The 23509-nt window shown below is 38.4% G+C and overlaps 1 protein-coding gene across 7 annotated transcripts in view; it reads left to right on the top strand.

The window, feature by feature from the left end:
• TAOK3 (TAO kinase 3) overlaps positions 1-23509 on the top strand; it is a 222484-nt gene that overhangs the window by 169656 nt on the left and 29319 nt on the right. For 6 of the 7 annotated variants that reach the window (XM_031000681.3, XM_055358135.2, XM_019038283.4 and 3 more), the window contains 4 exons: positions 1351-1518; positions 3559-3765; positions 12863-12997; positions 21188-21424. In XM_031000681.3, coding sequence (XP_030856541.1) covers positions 1351-1518; positions 3559-3765; positions 12863-12997; positions 21188-21424 — 747 coding nt within the window. Of the gene's footprint in view, positions 1-1350; positions 1519-3558; positions 3766-12269; positions 12622-12862; positions 12998-21187; positions 21425-23509 lie in introns of those variants that run through there. The other variant, XM_055358141.2, reaches the window with a different exon arrangement.

Raw genomic sequence — 23509 nt, 5'->3', positions numbered from 1 at the left:
GGCGACAGAGCGAGACTCCATCTCAAAAAAAAAAAAAAAAAAAAAAGAATAGACTATACTATGCATTGCTTCTGCTTATTATGTAGTTTCAGATTTAAAAGGTACAAGCCTACCTCCTACTTCTTAAAGTTCTAGTGATTTTTTTTATTACTTATATGATAAAGTAAACCTCAAGAATTCTTATATGAAAAGATACTCAACATTCACTAATTATTTGAAATGGAAATGAAAACCACAATGAGGTATCACCTCACACCTGTTAGAATGGCTATTATCAAAAAAGATAAGCGATAATAAGTGGCAAGGGTATAGAGAAAAGGAAATCCTTATATACTGTTGGTGGGAATGTAGATCGGGGTTGCCATTATGGAAAACAGTATGGAGGTTCCTCCAAAACCCAAAAAACAAAATGTTAATTTGTTCCAATAATCCCCCTGCTGGTTATATACCTGAAGAAAATGAAGTCAGCACCTCATTAAAATACCTGTGCCCCCATGTTCATCACAGCATTTTTCTCTATAGCCAAAATAAGGAAACATCCTATGTGTTCATCAGTGGATGAAAGGATAAAAGAAATTATGTGATATAGATATTTAAGACTCAATAATATATATGACTGAATATTTTATTATATATATTTATTATATATTTGTTTATTTTTAATATTTATTTTATATATAGACTTAAGAAAGTGGGCCTGCCATTTGCAGCAATACATGTGAACCCAGAAGACATTATGCTAAGTGAGATAAACCAGACACACAAAAAAATAGCATACGATGTCACTTACATGTGGAAACTAAACAAAGAATAAGACACAAAATGAAAGGTGGTTGAAAGGGATGGGGAATGGAAAGATGAAAGTCAAATGGTACAAAGTTTTAGTTATGTGGGATAAATAAGTGTAGAGATCCAGTGTACAGCATGAGGACTATAGTTGATAATATTGTATTATATCTGGGAAATTTGCTAAGACTAAAGATTTTCGGTACTTTGCCACCAAGAAGTAACTATATGAGATAATAGATATGTTAATTTGCTTAACTGTAGAAATCATTTCACTATATATATGTGTGTCAAAACATGTTGCCATATACTTTAAATGTGTACAATTTTTAAAAAGAATTCTCACATCCGCAAAATGGGGCTTAAGGAAGAAGAAAACAGCATAGCTATCTCTTTATGAGATTTACAAAATATGGAAGGACACATGACATGAAAATCATATTTTGTTATTTCTGTAATATCCATAGAAATATTTTATGATTCTCTATTTCCTTTTATATCTGTACCTTGCACCTAAGGACATTTCTTCATTATCAGTTTATTTTTTCCTCCTCCCTCAATCAGCATGACTTTGTTCGACGAGACCGGCCACTACGTGTCCTCATTGACCTCATACAGAGGACAAAAGATGCAGTTCGTGAGCTAGATAACCTACAGTACCGAAAAATGAAAAAAATACTTTTCCAAGAGACACGGAATGGACCCTTGAATGAGTCACAGGAGGATGAGGAAGTAGGTTCAATTTATTTTAGCAGGCACTTATAGAATGCCCACTATGTGAAAAAGTTCTAGACTGGGCACTATGAAAAACTTTTGAAGATAAAAATTAATTGATGCTGTCCGCCTTAAGAGACATGAAGGGTTGTACAAGAGACATTCATAAAATAACACTTATATAAGGCAAAATATGAAAAGTGCTACAGAGGTGTAACCCCATTGCAGGGGTCCATCATGGGGAGAAAACAAGTCTGCTGGTGGGATTAGTGAAGGTTTCCTGGAGGACATGATGTGGGTAGTTTCTGACAAATGGGCATAGGGTATTCTAGACTCAGAAAGGTGTTGTGCTTTAGGAAGATTATCCTAGCAACAGAGTGTAACATGGATTTGAATGGGCAACATCCTGGCTAATAGTCCATGCAAGAGGTAATAAGGTCAGTGTTGATGCAAATGGGGAAAAGGGAACACTTTAGAGAAACATCGTAGAGGTAGATTTCATAATCCATGGCTTCTCATTGACAGTGACAGATAAGGAGGAGTTTAAGGTGACTCTGAGCATTGGAGCCTGGGTGGCTAGGAGTATGTCAATACCAAGAACAGAGAAAAAGAACCAGGGAGAAAGAGTAGATTTAGGATGATTTCAGTTTCGTGCCTTTTGAGTTTAAGGTCCTGGCATTATATACTCTTGCCAGTATACAGATAGAAGTTTTCAGTTAGAGAATCCTTGATGACCTTAGTAAAAGCAGTTTTACAGGACTAGGTAGAATGAATAGTAGATTACTGGAGTTGTATAATTCATGGGAGTTGATAAGAGGGAGACAGGAAAAAATAATTATGTTAAGATTCAGAAATTGGGTTAAGAAGGAAAAGTAAGAGTGGGCAGCATGTAGAGAGATCCATAAATATAAGGCAGGCTTCTTCGTCTTTAAATGCAGTAGAGATGGAGCCAGGGCAGAGTCAGAGGCACTGAAGACAGAAGAAAGGGATATAGTTAAAGAGGCAGGATTTCAGAACGTAGACATAACAAGAACAGGAGTATTTTAGCTTTTTAACAGAAAATAAAATAAACATAAAAGTATTTTATCAATAATTTTAAAAATGAAGCTCGGAAAGTTGCATTGAACTATAAAATTTCTTGATTGCATATATAGAAATGATCCCCTTTAATTGGGAAAATAAGTCTGTTAAAAATATAATGTATTATCTTCCATTTTATATTACCCAGTAATTTTTTATATTGCCATGGCTACGTAACAGTTTATTAAAGTTATATGTGTACCATATGGTTTTCTGAGAACAAGGTTTATTTGTAGCTAAATGGATTTAATTTTATTATTCAATCTTATATCAAAAGATATCCCACTGTGATGGATAAATTATATGTTCTGATTATTTTACCACTTTTCAAGTAGTAGTCTTTGGGCCAGTAATGATGAATACCAGTATTATTTAACAGATATATATAATAAGATTACAGAGATAAGCATGATAGAATCACTTGAGGGAGGCAGAATTTAATTACCTGTCCAGGAAAGTAGAATTAATATTTCTGCTTAGATATGAAGTTACTCAATAATGACTTGCAGAGGGAGCATATTGCTTGTCAAATATCTAAAAACTCTTTCCACTCTACTTTTTCAAGTGACCACTGCTGTATTTGCAGATATCCTAGAGCTCACCTGTTTAGTGGCCAGCAGTCTTCCTCTAGCTCCTTGATGTTCCAGAAGGTCCCTTACAAACCTGGCTTGATTTTGCTTACTGAATAGCAACACGATAATATGATAGTGTGTATGACAGGGGAAAGCCCTGGGATCGCAGCATTTGGAGCCTTATGACCCATGTCCAGAATGGCCCCTGGGGAAGGCATAGGAAGCAAATATGAGATGTATGAAAATGGTGGAGGAGTAGTGGAGCCAGTACATAAAAAGTTTGTCTTTGCAGATTGGCAGAAAAGCAACTTGACACTGCAAAATTGAGTGTGCTTGACACTTTTGTCAATGGATTGACTCTTTATCTTCAGTCTTTTTTTCTAACCTCAATGCCCCATTTTTACAGGACAGTGAGCATGGAACCAGCCTGAACAGGGAAATGGACAGCCTGGGCAGCAACCATTCCATTCCAAGCATGTCCGTGAGCACAGGCAGCCAGAGCAGCAGTGTGAACAGCATGCAGGAAGTCATGGACGAGAGCAGTTCCGAACTTGTCGTGATGCACGATGACGAAAGCACAATCAATTCCAGCTCCTCCGTCGTGCATAAGAAGGTAGGTTTCTTGGTACCCTCCACAGAGGTGAGCTTTGTCAATCATAGCGAATCCAGTTCAAGTCACTTAGCTTCCAGATGTTTCAGTTACCTTTTTGCAACTGCAGTGTGGTACTAAACCTGGCATGTGACAGTTTTCTTACAGTCAAAAAGTAACAAAGGACTACACAGGCTACATCTGTGCCTATTTCTTCATCTCCCTCTCTCATTACTCTGATGTCCGTCATCATCAATAAATAAGTTGAAGAATTTGATAAGTCCTTCTCTAAACCAATAATCTTAATATTGTAGACCTTCAAGTCTTCCTGAGTGTACCTGTTGGTTGTGCCCTTTTAGAAGTATGCTCTTTCAAAAGTATGTTTCTTGGCTGGGCGTGGTGGCTCACATCTGTAATCCCAGCCCTTTGGGAGGCCTAGGCGGGTGGATCACTTGAGGTCAGGAGTTTGAGACCAGCCTGGCCAACATGGCGAAACCCTGTCTTTACTAAAAATACAAAAAATAGCCGGGCCTGGTGACATGTGCCTGTAATCCCAGCTACTCGAGAGGCTGAGGCAGGAGAATTGCTTGAACCCAGGAGGCAGAGGTTGCAGTGAGCCGAGATCACACCATTGCACTCCAGCCTGGGCAACAGAGCGAGACTCAAAAAAAAAAAAAAAAAAAAAAAAGAAGAAAGAAAGAAACTTGCCTCGGGTAAAAGGAGGACTTACTCTAGCGGGAGTAAGGAAAGCCTACCTGATGAGGTGACATTTAAGCAGAAATTTCAAAAACAAATAGAAGTTAGCCAGCTGGGGTAAGAGATGGGGATGAGTCAGAAAGCAACAAGTACAAGAGCACTGAGACAGAGAGAGCTTTGTATGTTCAAGGAAAAGGGGAAGGCCATAGAAGCTATGGCTGGTGTGCTATGTGGACAGTGCCTCAGGACCAGAGAGACAGCAAAGGACCCAGATTATCAGGAAGACATGGAAGCAATTTGAGGAAAGCAAAGATGTCAGACAGATGCAGAAATCTACCAAGAGATCAGCATTGCCAGCTGGTGTCCTTTCAACATGGGCAAGTGATCATGTATTTGAAGAGTAAAAAAGAAGGTTTTGAGGCCAGGCGCAATGGCCGAAGTGGGCGGATCACGAGGTCAGGAGATCGAGACCATCCTGGCTAACATGGTGAAACCCCGTCTCTACTAAAAATACAAAAAATTAGCCGGGTGTGGTGGTAGACACCTGTAGTCCCAGCTACTCGGGAGGCTGAGGCAGGAGAATGGCCTGAACCTGGGAGGCGGAGCTTGCAGTGAGCCAGGATTGCGCCACTGCACTCCAGCTTGGGCAACACAGTGAGACTCCGTCTCAAAAAGAAAATAAAAAAAAGAAGGTTTTGCTGGGCTGTCTTTTTGGAGGGAGTGATCATGAGTGCTGACAGGTCTGGCACTTTCCTTTCTATTACCCCTGGGGCTCTATGAGTAGAGGGGGCAAAAGAGAGGAATTCAGTTGGATCTTTTTGCTCCAGGACTTCTCAGATAGGCAACCAGAATTAGAAGAAAGACACTACTGGCATAATCAACAAGAAAGAAAACCCTGGTCTAGAACTAATGGGATTTTTAATTTAATTTTTGCATGCTGTCATAGACCTACCTTGTGATAATATGAGTGTTTCAATACTTTTCTCTCCCTGATGTGATGACTTAAGTAGAACAGATAAAATTTATATTCTGAAGTAGAAGATAATTGCATTTGATCCACAAAAAATATATAGGTCAGGAAGAATTTAAGTTATAGATTCCTATTTTATCATGAAATATATAGAGGAAATATGATGGAAGAAAATCAAAACACATTTGCAAATAAAACTTTGAATGAGTTACCTTTAAAATGTAAGTGAGCTCAAAAAATAGAATATATATGAAAACTTAAGATATGGTATCTTTTCATGAAATCCATTTAGTTCTTATACCTGAGCTTTAAAATATATTATCTTTAAAAACGATAGAAATAAAAATTATTTATGAAGTTTATTGGATGGTTTACTCAAATTCCTAACACTTTTTCACTTGGGAACATAAATAGGATTTTTAACTCTCAACAGAAAATTTTGTATATTAAACTTAGGAATGAGGAAACTAATTTATAGTTCTATCTGCCTCTGTTAGTTTTATTTTACTTTGGACAAGTAACAAATCCAATACCTAGAATAGTGCCTGGCGCAGCATAGATGCTCAGTAAATAACTGTGGAGTGAATGAATAGACCAACAAAACCGAAAAGAAGGCAGGGAATAAATTAATTACCAAATATTAAATATCATACTCTACTGGTTCATTGAACATAATGGATCAAAAGGATTAAATAATCTTAGCTATCTTTACAGTTTGAGAAAGTTAAATGATAGTTAAATGAAAGTTAAATGAGTACCCAACACAATAAGAACGTGCTTAATAAATACCAAAATATATGAATATGGGAGAAGGAATCTTTTGTCCCTTGATTGTTATAATCAAGCAGATATATCTTTTCTTTTCTTTTTTTAATTTTTGGAGACAGAGTCTCACTGTGTTGCCCAGGCTGGAGTGCAGTGGTGCAATCTCGGCTCACAAGCAGACATATCTTAAATTAGTCAAATTAATTTGACTGGTAGTCAAAACAGATCTGAAACAGATTACCATTTTAGATAGGAAATAAATTTGCTTTTTCAAAGAAGGACCTTAAAAAAATAAATAAAATGAAATCCATGAGTAGCTAGTGAGAGCATGACTTGCACTTAACTGCTCTGCTTCCAGAATAAAGATGCCCTGATTTTAGCAGGACAGTTCTACCACAGATCAAGCCCCCAAAATGCAAAGTGGGACACTGAAAATTTTCCTTTGACATCAGAATTCCAGGTTACTTACTCTCCAGTCCTTGCCTCTACTCTGGTCTTTCCCAGGCCCTGAGGGGATCCTAATCCAAACTTCCATTTATTTATTTATTTATTTATTTATTTATTTATTTATTTATTTATTTATTTATTTAGAGATGGAGTCTCGTGCTGTCGCCCAGGCTGGAGTGCAGTGGCGCGATCTCAGTTCACTGCAAGCTCCGCCTCCTGCGTTCACGCCATTCTCCTGCATCAGCCTCCCGAGTAGCTGGGACTACAGGCGCCTGCCACCACACCTGGCTAATTTTTTGTATTTTTAGTAAAGACAGGGTTTCACCGCGTTAGCTGGGATGGTCTCGATCTCCTGACCTCGTGATCCACCCTCTTTGGCCTCCCAAAGTGCTGGGATTACAGGCATGAGGCACTGCGCCTGGCCCAATCCAGTCTTCTTTTTGAGCAAGAATGATTTGATAAGGCTAAAGGCATATTCTGACAAAATAAACTTTAGGTACTTACTTTTCCCCCTGGCTAGTGTTGCCACACTACTTTTTTCAATAACAAGAACATCACCACATCTCTAGACTGGTAGTTCTTCAGGAACCTTTTTTTTCACCTACCACATAGCACAGTGTCTGTTACATAGTAAGCGCTCAATAAATGTTCTGTGAACTAAATTGAAGATGGCCAAGGACACAATTCCACACCTCAATTCTTGATTATTCACAAGTGACTCCGGTATAAATTTTTAATCCAGATTGTTTCCTTGTCATCTAGCCTGCTTCTGAGCCTTCATCCTACTCCTTAAAATCATTGTGTATAGAGCCATAGCAAATAGATTTTAATAATATCCTAAGCAGCAAAGTCTGTCTTTTAAATTTTTTAATCAAAAGGTGTATTTTTATTTTACCAAAGTATAAAATTAATTCCCTTTGCCTGTTGCTGCCTTCTATTAGTATAGATCATAAGACTTTAATATATTAAAAGCATTGTTCTTGAATCAGTGTTATTTTAGGTATGCTTATTGAACGCCAGTCATAAGGGTCCCTTTCTAGGGATTATTTAGAGAACATTTTTTTCTTTTTTTTAATGGGACAACACTTCATTCTATAAAACAGAATAAGTGTTCCAGAAACTATTGTTTAAAAAAGTCATTCTACTGGCCAGGCACGGTGGCTCACACCTTTAATCTCAGCACTTTGGGAGGCCAAGGCGGGTGGATCAAGAGTTCAGGAGTTCGAGACGAGCCTGGCCAATATGGTGAAAATCTGTCTCTACTAAAAATACAAAAATTAGCTTGGCGTGGTGGCACGCGCCTGTAATCTCAGCTACTCTGGAGGCTAAGGCAGGAGAATTGCTTAAACCTGGGGAGGACAGAGGTTGCAGTGACCCAAGATGGTGCCAGTGCACTTCAACCTGGGTGACAGAGCAAAGACTCTGTCTGGTGGAGGGGGAAAAAAAGCCATTCTACCCTGACTCCTAAAGCTTTATTTGACCCTTCCTGTTAGTCAATGTTAGTTCTTTTCCCATCCCCTCTTTAAAAAAAGAACAGCTTTCACCACCTTTGCGGGATAAAACAACAAAAAAAGAAATGTCCTTGAGGGAATAGGATGTTCTAGTTTAATTTTCACTTGCTTCAGTGGCCTTTCCTATTATTTTTGCTGAATAGAGGGGTGGGTTCTTTGCCTTTTCAACTCACATTTGGCAAAGTAAAAGTAAATTAACATATGAAGGTAATGTTTCTTAAACAGAGCAGTCATACAACACTTCTCTGTAGTGACGTCTTTCTCCTCAGCCTTTTGCTAGTCATCTTTTCTCTCCAACTATCCTTCCAAGTTAAGATATGCTTTTTCATCTTCTCCTCCCCTTCCTCCAGCCCCAGCTTTTGATAGCTACCCCTGCTTCGACAATAATTTAATAATTTTGAAATGAACAAAACAAAGGAGAGTGGTGGGTCTGCTGATCCCTTCTCCACAGCGTAGAAAGTGTGGGAGTCTATAGAAAGGTTTCTCATCACCGGATAAGAGCCATTTTTAGATACATCCCCCTGCACCCCGCTGTGTAAAGGTGTGCTTATGTGTGTGTCACTATTTTACGACTTCCTTAGAGTACAGAGTGGCAGGTTTTTATGAAATACAAATTTGAATTCTGTTAAATAATCCAAAAGAAAATGTCATTTTCTCAAAATCTCCTCAGACCTATATTCTTGTGTTTGTTTATTCAGCAAACATTTACTGAATGCCTACTAAGTATCAAGCACTATGCCAGGTGCTAGGGAGACTGAGATTTTTCAAACGACATTTACTCTGCCTTCAAAAAGCCCACAGCCTTATGCAGAGGCAGACAAGTAAGTGTGATGAGCACTGTGATAAAAGTAAACCCAAAGCACAACTGAGTCCAGAGGAGTGACTTCCTGGGTTAAAGTCAAGTTCATTTAGAAACTGTAGGCAAGTAGCCAGGCACGGTGGCTCACGCCTGTAATTCCAGCACTTTGGAAGGCCGGGGTGGGTGGATCGCTTGAGCCCAGGAGTTCAAGACCAGCCTGGGCAACATAGTGAGACCCCAGCTCTATTAGGGAAGAAAATATATTTAGAAAAAGAAACTCTAGGCAAGTGCCTAACCACGAACCTTCATTTCAGAAGTGTAATGGTCAGACACTTAAAGGAAAGACTTCCAAATAAAAGGAAAGCCCCTTGTCTAAGGTATAATAGTAAAGTTTGTGTGCCTCATGCTTCACATATTTCACTCTTGTATAGAAATTCAATTCTTTTTACCAAAGATCTTGAAGAAACATTATGACAGCTTCCTTTTTAATCTGAAGAAATTTATTTTTTATGATGAAACAATGTCGTGGGCTGGGCGCGGTGGCTCGTGCCTGTAATCCTAAGCACTTTGAGAGGCCAAGGCAGGCAGATTGCCTGAGCTCAGGAGTTTGAGACCAGCCTGGGCAACATGGTGAAAACCCATCCCTACTAAAATACAAAAAAATTAGCCAGGTATGGTGGTACGCACCTGTAGTCCCAGCTACTCAGGAGGCTGAGGCACAAAAATTACTTGAACCCAGGAGGTGGAGAGGTAGCAGTGAGCCGAGATAGTGCCACTACACTCCAGCCTGGGCAACAGAACGAGACTGTCTCAAAAAAAAAAAAAAAAAAAAAAAAAAAACAACGTGGTAAGTTTACCAGGTTAACGTAGGTTTACTTAAAACTGGTATTTCAAGGAGTTATTTTTGTTTTTTCTTGGATGATAATGTTTTAAAGATAAATTATAACCATGCCATATATTTTGCCTTGGCAAAGTAGAATAGATTTATTCTTCTTAATCTTCTAAAATCATTCTTTGAAGATTTCAGCCTTATCATTTGTAAATAATCTGTATCTAGTGCATAACTGCATAAAAATAGAAATTAACCCTTTCCATTGTTAATCTTAAGATGTGTGCAGTTCAGAAACTCTGGAAGCCAGGTATAGTGCTCTCTTACAGAGGCACTGTTACTTAAAGAGGCAGTATAACCAACAGAAAATATTTCCAGTAAAGTTGATACTTTAATTTCTTTGAGCTTACTTCTCAAGTTACATTCTCCCATTTTTAAATAGCTTCATAAGCTGTCTTTGGAGTTTTGAACCTGTTTTATGCAGTGGAACTGAATATTTTAAAATTCATTTCCCAATGCACTTGAAATGAATATCCACTGTTAGACTAAAATTTTGTTCCATTTTGTGGTCTCTTGTATAATATTTGAAGACCTTTAGTGATAGTGATCTCTGTTATGAAAATGATCTGGAAAACTAAGAATAATTTTATAAAAGGAAAAAAATGTAGGGGGAAGCAAAGAATTATACTATTAGCATTATTATATTTAAAGTGGGTTAAAATTTTGAACCTGTTCTTTGGACTATAAAAATAGCATTATTTTAAAAATATACTTGAGTTACTTAATTACATATGTGTCAACTAAAATCAATGTCATTTCAAGTTTTAATTTTTCCGGTGTACTTCAACTTACTCAAGTTTAGTAAACTTAGAAAATACATTGTGGCTTTTAATTGGAGAAGCAGAGCCCTAAACCGTGTTTCTAAGGAGTTAATTTTTATCAGAGATAAAGCAGACTAAATAAAATTGCACATATTTGTACATGAATAAATTTTGTTTTGGTCTGCCCTGTGGAGAATGTGGATTCTAGTGTCATTGGTTATCCTTATAAATCAAGTTATTACAATGTGAAACTGAACTGTTGCCCATGTATTTGAGGTCTCCCCCTCTATCAATGTACTTGATAAGTTAGCCAATTAATATTCACCAAAACTACGACTTGTTAAGGCCTCCTATAAAATCACAGGCCTCTACCTAGCATATCTCTTTCGATTACCGGCATTTAAGAGCTGCTTGCTTTTCTGGCACTGTAATATTAAGTTGAATTTTGTACATAAATTTATTAGCAAATATGCAGTAATGTAAATGGTAGCAGGTCCCAGTGCCTTCCTCTTTTAGAACCTTAAGCCTAGTGCATGAATCCCAATTACACACGTTCTCGCTCTTCCCTGTAAAATAGGAGTTCAAATTTCGCGAGAAATCATGTAGAATAATTTTAACTGACCTTTCAAATATTTTCTTATAAGTTTTAAAAACTTACAAGTTTTATAAGCCACCAATATGGCACCACTAACTATGGCTACTAAGTGCTTGAAACATAGCCATTATGACTCAGGAACTCAATTTTGCACTTAATTTTGTTTTAATTTTAATTGAATTTAATTTTTAATTAAAATAGTCATATGTGGCTGGTCACTATCTTGCGCTGCAGAATATACGTGAATTTGATATATATGCCCTCAATGGCAAGTTTATTAAAGATCCCTTCATTATTTGAGCTATAATACATAAATTTAAAACAGTTCTCCATATAGGTGTAATGGTAGATACCTTCCCAATACATCAAAGCATTTTAAATGTATAAAAGGAAAAAGAAAATCAGCCCAATTTAATCTTGGGTCTTGGCTTTTACATAAAAATCTGGATGTAAAATTTAATTTCTCCCCAGATTTTAGACTATAATAAAATTTTGTATTTTCTAAACCTCTTTAATTTTTGTTTCCTGATGAGGAAAAAAGCCATTATAAAAAATTTCAAGTGGTCATGGATAAAATGCAATACTGACTTCTCACAAATGGTTTTCCTAAAACCCTAGGGAAATAAGGAATTAATTTCTCCTTTTCCACCCTGAACATGTACTATTTTAAAATCCCCCATGGTTGTACATGTTTTTGAGGTACAAATTACTATAGCGTCCTTTTTTCTAAAGGGTTATAGCCACTTAATGACTGACCACTACTTCATCTTTATAGAGAGGAACATCATCCTTTGAAAGCATTTTCCCCTTTAAAAGTCATTTCAGTTGCATTTAAGAAACATCCATTATTATCCTTCCAGGGAATGCTATTTTTTCACTGGACGTTAGAACAAGATTAATTATCTTTGCCTATCAAGAAGCATGGGCTTGATTAAATCAGTCAAGGACATTAAATTCCAGCTTTACTCACTCTGGTGACCATACCGATGCTGAGTTGAAGAAGAATTTGTGAACGTATCGTTTGGTTAAAATTGTACGCCTGTCGCTTTAAATCTAAAAAAAAATCCTTTCAGAAGCTGTAGAGAGAAGGTGCTAGAACTGTGTACGATCATGACTGGAAAGCAGGATCCCTCAGTGACTGCCGAATCTTCCCAGCACAAGATAGAGAGGCAGTTCAGCACAAGCCTACATTGGTTCTAGGCAGAACGATGATCCTACCGAACAGATCTCAAATAAAATTAAATTGAGAAAGCAGATCTTTCAAGGGAATGAGGCGGAGGCTCGCTTTTATGTTAAAAGCCACCAGCATCCTCCTTGCTAGACATGGACATGACATTTTTAAAGGAATTATCTGGTTACAGCGTTTTAAGCAAACTGTTCTAAGGAGTCTGTACATTGCATTATTTTTTCTATTCTTTTTTTCTTTTGCATATATGTAATTCTGGAGGTAAAGAAAAAGCCTGCCAGGGATTCAGAAGGCATCCCACTAGCGATCAGCTGACATTCCTAACTGAAGGCTGCAATGTGTTGCTTATTCATTTTGTACCGTGGGAGCTGCGGGGACTAGCAGAGAGCTAAACTATGCATTTCAAACAGCAGTGCTTGTGCAGAAAGAGGGGTGAGAGAGAGGCAGCCGGCGAGGAAAGAGCACAGCTGGACTTTCTCCTTGTTTTTATCCATTTCTGCAGGATCATGTATTCATAAGGGATGAGGCGGGCCACGGCGATCCCAGGCCTGAGCCGCGGCCTACCCAGTCAGTTCAGAGCCAGGCCCTCCACTACCGGAACAGAGAGCGCTTTGCCACGATCAAATCAGCATCTTTGGTAAGCAAACACCCCTCTACCCACCTTCCCTTCCTTCCCCTCCTCCCCATCTGGCAGCTTCTCGCCCTCCCTGAGCCTCTCTCGGCTTCATGGATGGGAGGAAAGGAGTCAAGAATGTTTTCTCTCTCCTAATAATTTTATTCATTTTAGGAAAAAAATCTGTTGGCATAGCAACCTGATTTCAGATATTTTAGCATTGTGTATGTCATGGAAAAAAAAAAAAACCTTTGTGTGTGTGTGTGTCTGTGTGTGTGTGTGTGTGTGTGTCTGTGTGTGTCTGTGTGTGTTTGTATATGCTGTATGTGCAAAATATAAGGCCTTTGAGATGAAGTTGCTAGCCTGTCCAATTTTTTAAAAGCTATTTGTCTTTTCATTGAAATAAATAATGCTAAATTTTTTTTAAGGTATTGATGTATATGTATGCACGGCACTGTGCTTCTTTTTGTATAGATGCATATGTGTCTATAATGTATACACACACATCAAAAGATAAAATATAATTTTAAAGAATATATGGTTGCTGGATAATGTATATAATTGTAGAAAATAAGATACTTGTTTCCCAGGGACGGATTGTTGGTTCGTTCTGGTTCATTCATTTATTTATTGCAACAATGGTAGTGGCTGCACTTCCCCATTTAACCCCTGAAGAATTTCCTGGCACCAATAAAGCAAGAAGGGCTTTGTAGGAGAGGATAGGGCTGATTGTGGAAGAAAAGAGACTGTAGGATTCTTCAGCATTTTTACTATTGCAAATGTGATTGCTGGATGCCCTTGTAGTAGCAAAAGGGGTGTGTGCTGGAAGAGTTAGTTTTCATGCCTCCTCCCCTCGGCCCCCCACGCGTGCGCGTGCGCGCTCACACTCACACACACACACACACTCACATCGTTTCATCCTTGGCACTCTAAACTCTCTTTAATCTTTTGCTTCTGAATCTCACTTCTCAGCCAAAAAATTATTGAAATATTAGTTGTTTTGCCCAAATTAATGTTAGAGGTCACATGGGCAGGAAGAGTTAGTGTACACTGCTTGGCTATTACATTTAGAACCTATGATGACATCATCCAAGGCCGACCCAGAAATGATCATTTTTCTTGTCCTATTTTTTAAACCTGATTTCTACTTCTATTTCTCAAGTCTTTTAAAGGCTTCGATTATCTTTGAAAATTATAATGGATTATAACCTTTAAAAACCCAAATGCAAGGAAAAATGGAAGTTAAAGCACCTACATATTGCTGTGCCTGCTGCTGTCTAAAAGCAAGCAATTTAATTTAAACTGCTTATAAATAAGCCCACTTTAAAGTTCCTTTATGTAGAAGTTTCTTGTGATCTCTTTGATGAGCAATTTTTCATTTTAAAGGAATGCTACACTATGTAATGGAGATCTTAAAATGTCCACTATGTATTTGCTAATGATTGTTAAGCCCCTAAAAATGTGCTTTTGAGTCTAGATAAAGCATCATAAGATTACCAAATAGTCATTGTCTTCATGCCATGATATCTGACAAAAGAAGAAATACGGTGCTTTAGAGAACTATGACTACTTACCATCGACTCTTGTGAGACTTGGACCTTTATCCAGACCCGTTCATGTTGAAATGAGTGGGGAAATGATAACAAGCTCTGAGCAACCGAGTACCATCAGTGGTTTTACATGTGAAGCAGACATTATACCAAGTGGCTTTCCCCCTCTGGGACAGGTTCTTTTTTCTCTCTTGCCACACCCTCATTCCCACATCATATATTCATGACCTCTCCTACCTCCCAGCAAGAGATTACTACAGCCATGCCAGAATAATCTCACGCTCGCATCTGTGAACTCACCCAGGGCTACTCTGTGTGTATATCAGCCATCACAGTCTTCTTCTCTGTGGATGATAAAAGCTGCTTCCCTACTATGCCACCTCAGCGCTATGGGCAGTGTCCTCAGGAACCCTCTGAATCGTACAGGCTTCCTAGTGCCCATCCAGAGAACAGCTGCAACCAGTCTCTCTAATGAAGTTTTGATTTGCTAAAAGGCCCCTGCTCCTGTATTAAGTTACAAACAGAGTAGCTGATATGCTGTTGCTTTAGCCACAAAATAAGTTGTTTTTGTGGGGTGCCCTCTCTAAATGTAGTGCTTTGGGAGTCATGTTGGGATTGCTGGTAGTTTACCAGAGTTCAGTGGTATTTGTATCTAGTGGCTTTTAGGGAGGGGAAAAAAAATGGAAGGGAAAAGGTGTGGTGTTGTATGGTTCCATGTCCCATTTTGAACAATCTAACTATGGGTATGGATTTTTTAATGTATATTACCAAGTACTACAATTCTACCCACTATATTATTTTAAAGCCTAATGCCAACAGTAGTGTATAAATGAGGACACTGGAATATCATAAAATATTTAATTTTAAAAAATATATTATGAATTCTGTTGTGTTTTATGGACCCCAGCTCAAATGAAAATGACTAAAATGACATAAAAGTAAGAGCAATATCATGGGAAAGTGAAAGTCCAGTATAATAAAAAATCAAGTCATTGTTGAAACCTTGCCTTCTCATAGTTGGTGGCAATACTATATTTATTTATTCATTTATTTTGGTTTTACTCGTTCTTTAACATCTTCTAGTAGAGGCGCTAACAAGTCACAAAGAGTTCCAAAGGTGAACAGGGAAAAGGAATTTAGAAATTAGTTTTTCAATAACTAGATAAATAATATATGATGAAATGCATATTTTAAATTTACTTGCAAACTGACAAAGATATTAGTCTTCCTAAAATTTGTTTATGAGCCTACTTCTTCAACATAAGCCTAAAAGAGGCCTGGCTTTGTGCTTTTCCCCCTTAGTATCACTTTCAACATTGTGCTTTTGAATGAGGTTACTGACAAGTATATGAAGAAGCCCATGGGCGTTGGGTCTGTATTGCTACATGTCTTTATTATTTTGGCACCTTATAACTGAGATTTTTGTATTATGCACTGCTGCAGTTGCATTTGTAACAAAGGATAAGGAAGGACTATAAACTTTGATACCAGATGAAATCCTGAGAAAACTTTAGCATTGTAACTTTTTATTACAATTGTATAATTTTTATAATTTTCTAAGGGCAGAGATTATTGCCCTTATTTTGAAGAATTAGGAAAAGGAAGGGTATTTCATGGCATCTTTATTTTAACCTTTCTTTTCCTTCTTCTGTAAGGAAGTTCATATTGGGCTCATGTGTTATCTGGAAAAAAGAGTTGTTTATATAGTTCTGCAGAATCACTAATCTGACTTCTTAGGCCTTTGAGATGTGCCTTCCTTGAGTTTTTATGGAGAGCCTCATATTTTAATTATATTAGTGATTCATGAGGGTGTTTTTAGCTGTTGCTACATCTGATGTCATTTCTTCTGAAAACTTTGTAGTGTCTGGGGCTCTTGGCCGTTTCCGTGATAGAGATATTAATATAAAGAGCAGTGTATCTATCAGAGTTCAGCTTTTGGTTTTGTGAAGGAATTCTCACTGCCCCTCTTCCTAATGTGTGTTCTAACACAAATTCACCTGTGACTGCATTACAGAGGCAAATTTATGTTAGAACACATGTCAGGGAGAAGGGCGTGATAGGGGAATTCCCAAGGAGGCATGTAGGAGAAAAGTATTATTGTTCTATTCATGCAAATATAGATTCTTTTACTTCGCTTTGCCAGATTCGATAGAAAAGCTCATAGAAAGAGAGTCTTCATTTGGAGTTTTTAAAATGCACCCTAATAATTCAGCTAATTGTGAAATTGGATACCTGAATGAATTTGATACCTAAAAATAAAAATATGAGAGCCTCAGCAGTAAATGCTACTGTTTCATCCTGTTTCTAAATGCTTGAAAATGTGTTCTCTTCCTGGACAGTATACCAGAGGATGCTTATCAAAATATTGCATATCTCTTTACTTATTCTTGGCTTCTTAACTCATTAAGGTCATTGCTGATCCCATTTCTCACTTATGCTGTCCAATCTGCATGCCCAACCCATATGGTCAAAGTCTGTCAATAAATGTGTGTTGAATAAATGAATGAACGAATGAATGAGGTCACCTCCAGCCTTGCTATCACATGAGAATTTGGATTTACAAGTTTGCATTTCAGAATTCCTCATGTAACATATTCTTTTATAAATGCAGAATTGCCTGTTATCAGTCATTACTTTTAGCAAAAACTTAAAAAACAGTTTTTCCTTAGGTATTCTAAAGAATAGAATGTTAAGTTTCTAATGCCAAAATGTGACTCACTGTATTCTTTTTAAGAACTTGCTATAAATTTCATTTGTTCTAAGTGCTGAGGTGGCCACTTTTATCATATGCATCATTTTGATTCCTACATATTATTAATCTTGTAAGTTGGCTTTGATCTCTTAAGAGGGTAACATCATCAGCCTCCATGGTCTTGTTTTATGTTCAGGAAGTTGCTTATTACCCTTCTGGTGCAGTGTTTTGTACACAGTAGGGACACTCTGCACTTCAGATGAAGTGGTTTGTTTTAGGGCCGAATTTTGCTGGAATTAAATAAAGTAGCATTGAACAGCTATAGGAACCTTTAGAAAAAAAGTTTTGGTCTTCCTTTTCATGGCACATTATTTATTATTTGTTTATTTTTCATATTCTAGATACATGAAATAAGTAATAATTCAGATTCAGAAATTATACATAATTTTATAATCCACAACCTGGATACAGCTAGTTTTTTTTTTTTCCCATAAATGTACCCTTTCTTCTGGATCCACTTGTGCTCTGTGTCTCCATCACCAGAAATACTAAGTGGAGGGCAAAGGGACATGCTTCCCAGAGCCTGGCATCAGAAAGAAGGAAACCAGCATGTGTTGAGCATTTCCTAGGAGTCAGACACCCTGCTAGGCACTTTCACATGAGAAAGTCCTCCGACCCTGAGGAAGACAGTGGTAGTTTCTCTCTCTTTACACATTAAGAAACTGAGAGACTTTAAGAGGTTAAGTAATTTGCCCAAGGTCAATTATATAGTAAGAGATAGATGAGGTTTTTCTCCACACAATCCACTGGGTAGAGCAAGGTGGTACTGCCCACTTTTAGTTGATCACATTTTTGAGACTGCCATTGTAAAAACTACAGTCACTACATCTTTATAACTTTCTCCCATTTCAGACTTACTCAATTTGTAATTTAGACTTACCACCCTCTCTAGCTTTGACTTTTTTGGGTGTTGATTCCCTCTATTACTTTATAACAGAAAATAGCCACTCTTTTTCTGCCTTGGTGATATGAATTTCCTCAGGCAATTCAAGAACCATAGGAATCCAAGGCCTTCTAAAAATTAAAGAGGTAAATTATATGTGAAAGCACTTTTTAAACCATATGCATGAAAAAGTTATCAGCTATTATTTTTTATTTTATTGACCAAAAGGTGTATTCTTAAAACTCATAGTGTACACTTAAGACACACAGGCACATATAACTGTAAATATCATATTTTTTGTATATTTCATGTTAGACTTTTCAATTGAAATATCTGGTTATGCTTTTATTTAAATTCATCTATCCAGCTTGAGCATGGAATTATAAAGCTTAGTATCTCTATATATATACCCAAAAAGACAATTTGAAACTTGGAAAGTTTAGTCGTGACAAATGAAAGGTGATATTAGGAGTTTAAGAAGGTAATTATCCACATTGTGGGAAGCATTCAAAAGCAAAATGTCTCTCCTGGAATTCAGTGGTGTACAATGATAGCAGATTGAGCTCTGTAAATTTTCTTTGCCACATCCTTGTACCAGATCACCTTGTATGTGATCTGGTACAAGTAGAAAGCCACCCTCTTTACAGAGACCCACCCACCAATTGAAATAGAAAATTTTCCTGACACAACTCATTTCCCTTTTATCTTTAGGCATCCTGGTTTAGGGAAATGACCATCCTGAGAATATTTTATTGGCTGTAAGCCAATGCTTATGCCAAGTTTTAAATGTGTCATGATAGCTTAGAGTGTGCCATGCCTCAGCTTTGGGAATCTGATTAAAGAAGGAATGCTAAAATAAGAAAAAGTTTCTAGCTAAAACATATCTAAAATTCATTACCCTAACCCTGATACTTTACTGCCATATTTTTTCTGAAAAATAGTTGAATTCAGAAAGGACTAAATGGTATCCTTTCCATTGATTAGAATTGTTTCTTCCTTAAAGTTGTACTTCAGAAACATATAAGCGTGAAGAAGTAAAATTGATACATATATTTCAAACTACTTCTTTTCCTCCTTTCATCTTGAATTATGTCCATTAAAAAAACACATTTTCTGATAATAAAATAGATCATTTATTTTCTTTAGAGGGTTAGGTGCCTTTTGGGTGATGCTATCCTTTTTTGGTCTTAAAATATCCTCTGCTCTTATTCTTAATACTTGAAAGAGTATTATCCTTCAGAAAAGAGAAATGAATATGAAACCCAGTGTTAGTTTCAACTGGAAAGGTTTCAAAGTTTGGCTAATGTTTAATGGTGTACTTTGATAATACTATCTAGTTACAGAACAGCACTCTCTTGTTAGTAAGGACTCAATTTAGTATGCAGGGCCACCTTCTAAAAAGAGCAGAGAAACAAACTCTTCTTTGTATAAAATGTATTTTAACCCATAAACTGAAAATAGTACAGAAAATTAATAGCAGCTTGAAAATTTCCTGTAAAGCTTGGTTGGGTGTTAGGCTGGGGAGATGGGCCTTACAGTAGATAGGAGTGACCAAATCACTTAGTGAAGAACAAGACTAAAGTTACAATCCTGGAATTAAGATTTTTTTTCTAAAATAGGAAAAATAGGGAGGAAGTGATCAGGAAAATAAAGAGAGAAGATAAATTGAAGGAAGGACTGGAAAAATCACAAAAGATTTAATAGAAAGGAGCAAGAGGTGCTAAAATGTACATTTACAAGCTTTAATTTGTTGGATGTTCACTTGAAAATGAGTTAAGGAAAAGTTACTAAGAAAAGTAGCCTTCCAAAAATCATAGCAATGCTTTATCCTCTTTAGGAGAGTGAGTGAATGTATTATAATTTGGTAACATTTCTTTTGTAGAGAAGGGGATGGGGGAGACATGATTTAAGAGATCTCTTGATCTCATACTCACCTCTTCCTATTAGGAATAGGAAATAAATCATGTTCAGACTAATTTAAAAGGTCTATAACTGTTAGAGACATGATCCTTAAAAAATAAATAAATATATATATATATATACACACACACACACATATATAAAACAAACCAGTGTAGTAGTTCTCAACTAGAGGAATTTTGTTCCCAAGGGAACATTTGGCAATATCTGGAGATACTTTTCATTGTCATGTCGTGGGAGGTGCTACTGGCATCTAGTGGGTAGAGGCCAGGGATGCTGCTAAACATCCTGCAATGCACAGGATGGCCCCCACAACAGATAATTATCTGGCTCGTTGTCAGTAGTGTTGGTGAGAAATCTTGGTGTAGTAGAAATAACATGGCTCTGGAGTTATACAGAGATGGGCCTGATTCCCAATCCAGTCCTTATTAGCTGTGTTACTGTGAACATGTAATATATGTGATGGTATATCAAAAATATGTAAACATATTTTGACTGAATAAATAATTTCTTTTTGTTGTTGTTGTTGTTTTTTTGAGACAGAGTCTCTGTCACCCAGGCTGGAGCGCAGTGGAGTGATCTTAGCTCACTGCAGCCTCCGCCTCTCGGGTTCCAGCAATTCTCCTGCCTCAACCTCCCAAGTAACTAGGATTACAGGTGCCCACCATCATGCCTGGCTAATTTTTGTATTTTTAGTAGAGACAGGGTTTTACCATGTTGGCCAGGCTGGTCTCCAACTCCTGACCTCAAGTGGTCTGCCCGCCTCAGCCTCCCAAAGTACTGGGATTACAGGCGTAAGCCATCGTGCCCGGCCTGAATAAAGAGTTTCTTTCAAGAATCAATTTCTTCAACTATAAAACTAAGATGTTATCACCTACCTCATGAATGAAATGAATGAGTGAATGAGATGGTTTTGAGGACTAGGGATAAAATACATGAAGAGTATCTATCTAGCACAGTGCCCCCTACGGGTGAGCGTTCACTAAACAGTAGGTAAATTGACGGTGAAGGTGATGGATAAAATTATGCCACAGGGCCGTTCTACTTTGCCTGAAAGCTTGTCTCCCATGAACCTGGTTACCTGAGTTCTGTTTCCTAACCCAATTCAGGTTACACGACAGATCCATGAGCATGAGCAGGAGAACGAGTTGCGGGAACAGATGTCAGGTTATAAGCGGATGCGGCGCCAGCACCAGAAGCAGCTGATCGCCCTGGAGAACAAGCTGAAGGCTGAGATGGACGAGCACCGCCTCAAGCTACAGAAGGAGGTGGAGACGCATGCCAACAACTCGTCCATCGAGCTGGAGAAGCTGGCCAAGAAGCAAGTGGCTATCATAGAAAAGGAGGTCAGTATGTGCACACACGCCTTCATGCCACAACCAAGCCCAGCCTGTTGGGGTCAGTGGCAGGATGTTAGCAAGAGGCAGGAGTGGGGGATGGAGGAAAATCGTTGTTTCCGGGGTGGCAAAATTGGGTTTCTAGATTTTATAGGGCTATGTAAAATTGTCGTTCAGAGCTAAAATAGCAACTGAAAATATATGTTACATTCTTGTCCATTCAAATATATTCTGAGGCCAGGCGTGGTGGCTCACGCCTGTAATCCCAGCACTTTGGGAGGCCGAGGCAGGCAGATCACCTGAGGTCAGGAGTTCGAGACCAGCCTGGCCAACATGGTGAAACTCCATCTCTTCTAAAAATACAAAAATTAGCCGGGCGTGGTGGCACATGCCTGTAATCCCAGCTACTTGGGAGGCTGAGGCAGGAGAATCGCTTGAACCTGGAAGGCAGAGGTTGCGGTGAGCCAAGATCATGCCATTGCACTCCAGCCTGGGCAACAGAGGAAGTCTCTTCTCAAAAAAAAAAAAAAAAAAAATTATATTTATGTATATTCTGAGTATCAGTCCCTTGATGGTGGCCTGGGTACAAGTAAAGGGAAACAAGATGCGTCCATCTTCTGAGAACGTGCACAACAAAAGTCTGTTACTGTATCTGCCATACCCACAGTCCTCTTCAAAAGAAAACTGCTCTACAAATAGTCTCTTATAGTAGTGATAATCCCTGCCTACAGCTGATGAGCCCCTGAGCAAAAGGAGCAAATACTGAGTCCGGCAATTTTTTGGGTTTTCTAGGGAACATCTCTCGTCCCCATCCACGTTCTAAACTAATTTTAAAAGCAGACAAGGCCAGATGTGGTGGCTTACACCTATAATCCCAGCACTTTGGGAGGCCAAGGTGGGTGGATCTCTTGAGCCCAGGAGTTCAAGACCAGCCTGGACAATGTGGCAAAACCCCATCTCTACAAAAAATACAAAAGTTAGCTGGGTGTGGTGGCACGTGCCTGTAGTCCCAGCTAATTGGGAGGCTGAGGCAGGAGGATTGCTTGAGCCCAGAAGGCAGAGGTTGCAGTGAGCCGAGATTGTGTCACTGCACTCTAGCCTGGGTGACAGAGCGAGACCCTGTCTCAAAAAAAAAAAAAAAAAAAAAAGGCCAGGCGGAGTGGCTCATGCCTGTAATCCCAGCACTTTGGGAGGCCGAGGTGGGTGGATTGCCTGAGGTCAGGAATTCGAGACCAGCCTGGCCAACATGGTGAAACCCTGTCTCTACTAAAAATACAAAAATTCGCTGGGCGTGGTGGCAGGTGCCTATAATCCCAGCTACTCAGAAGGCTGAGGCAGGAGAATCGCTTGAACCTGGGAGGCAGAGGTTGCAGTGAGTTGAGATTGTGCCATTGCGCTCCAGCCTGGGTGACAAGAGCGAGACTTCATCTCCAAAAAAAAAAAAAAAAACCAGCCAGGCATGGTGGCTCATGCCTGTAATCCCAGCACTTTGGGAGGCTGAGGTGGGTGGATCACTTGAGGTCAAGAGTTTGAGACCAGCCTGGCCAACATGGTGAAACCCTATCTCTACTAAAAATACAAAAAATTAGCTGGGCGTGGTGGCAGGTGCCTGTAATCCCAGCTACTCGGGAGGCTGAGACAAGAGAATCACTTGAACCCGGGAGGCGGAGATTGCAGTGAGCCGAGGTCACGCCATTGCATTCCAGCCTGGGCAACAAGAGCAAGACTCCGACTGAAAAAAAAAAAAAAAAAAAAAAACAGAAGGGTAAGGCAGATAGTCATAATATCATCTTTTTTTATTATTATTATGCTTTAAGTTCTAGGGTACATGTGCACAACGTGCAGGTTTGTTACATATGTATACATGTTCCATGTTGGTGTGCTGCACCCATTAACTCGTCATTTACATTAGGTATATCTCCTAATGCTATCCCTCCTCCCTCCCCATAATATCATCTATTACTGATACATGTTAGGTAGAAGAGGTGATTTATGTCTGCAGGAAAACAAAATTAAGCAGATCTGCCTGCTCAAGCAGTGCTAAAACTGAGTCACCTTTCCTGCCACCCCCATGAGACTTCCATAGTGTTGAAA

This window comes from Gorilla gorilla, chromosome 10, assembly GCF_029281585.2.
Source record: "Gorilla gorilla gorilla isolate KB3781 chromosome 10, NHGRI_mGorGor1-v2.1_pri, whole genome shotgun sequence".
NCBI classification, from domain to species: domain Eukaryota; kingdom Metazoa; phylum Chordata; class Mammalia; order Primates; family Hominidae; genus Gorilla; species Gorilla gorilla.
This window is presented reverse-complemented; position numbering and strand designations above follow the sequence as displayed.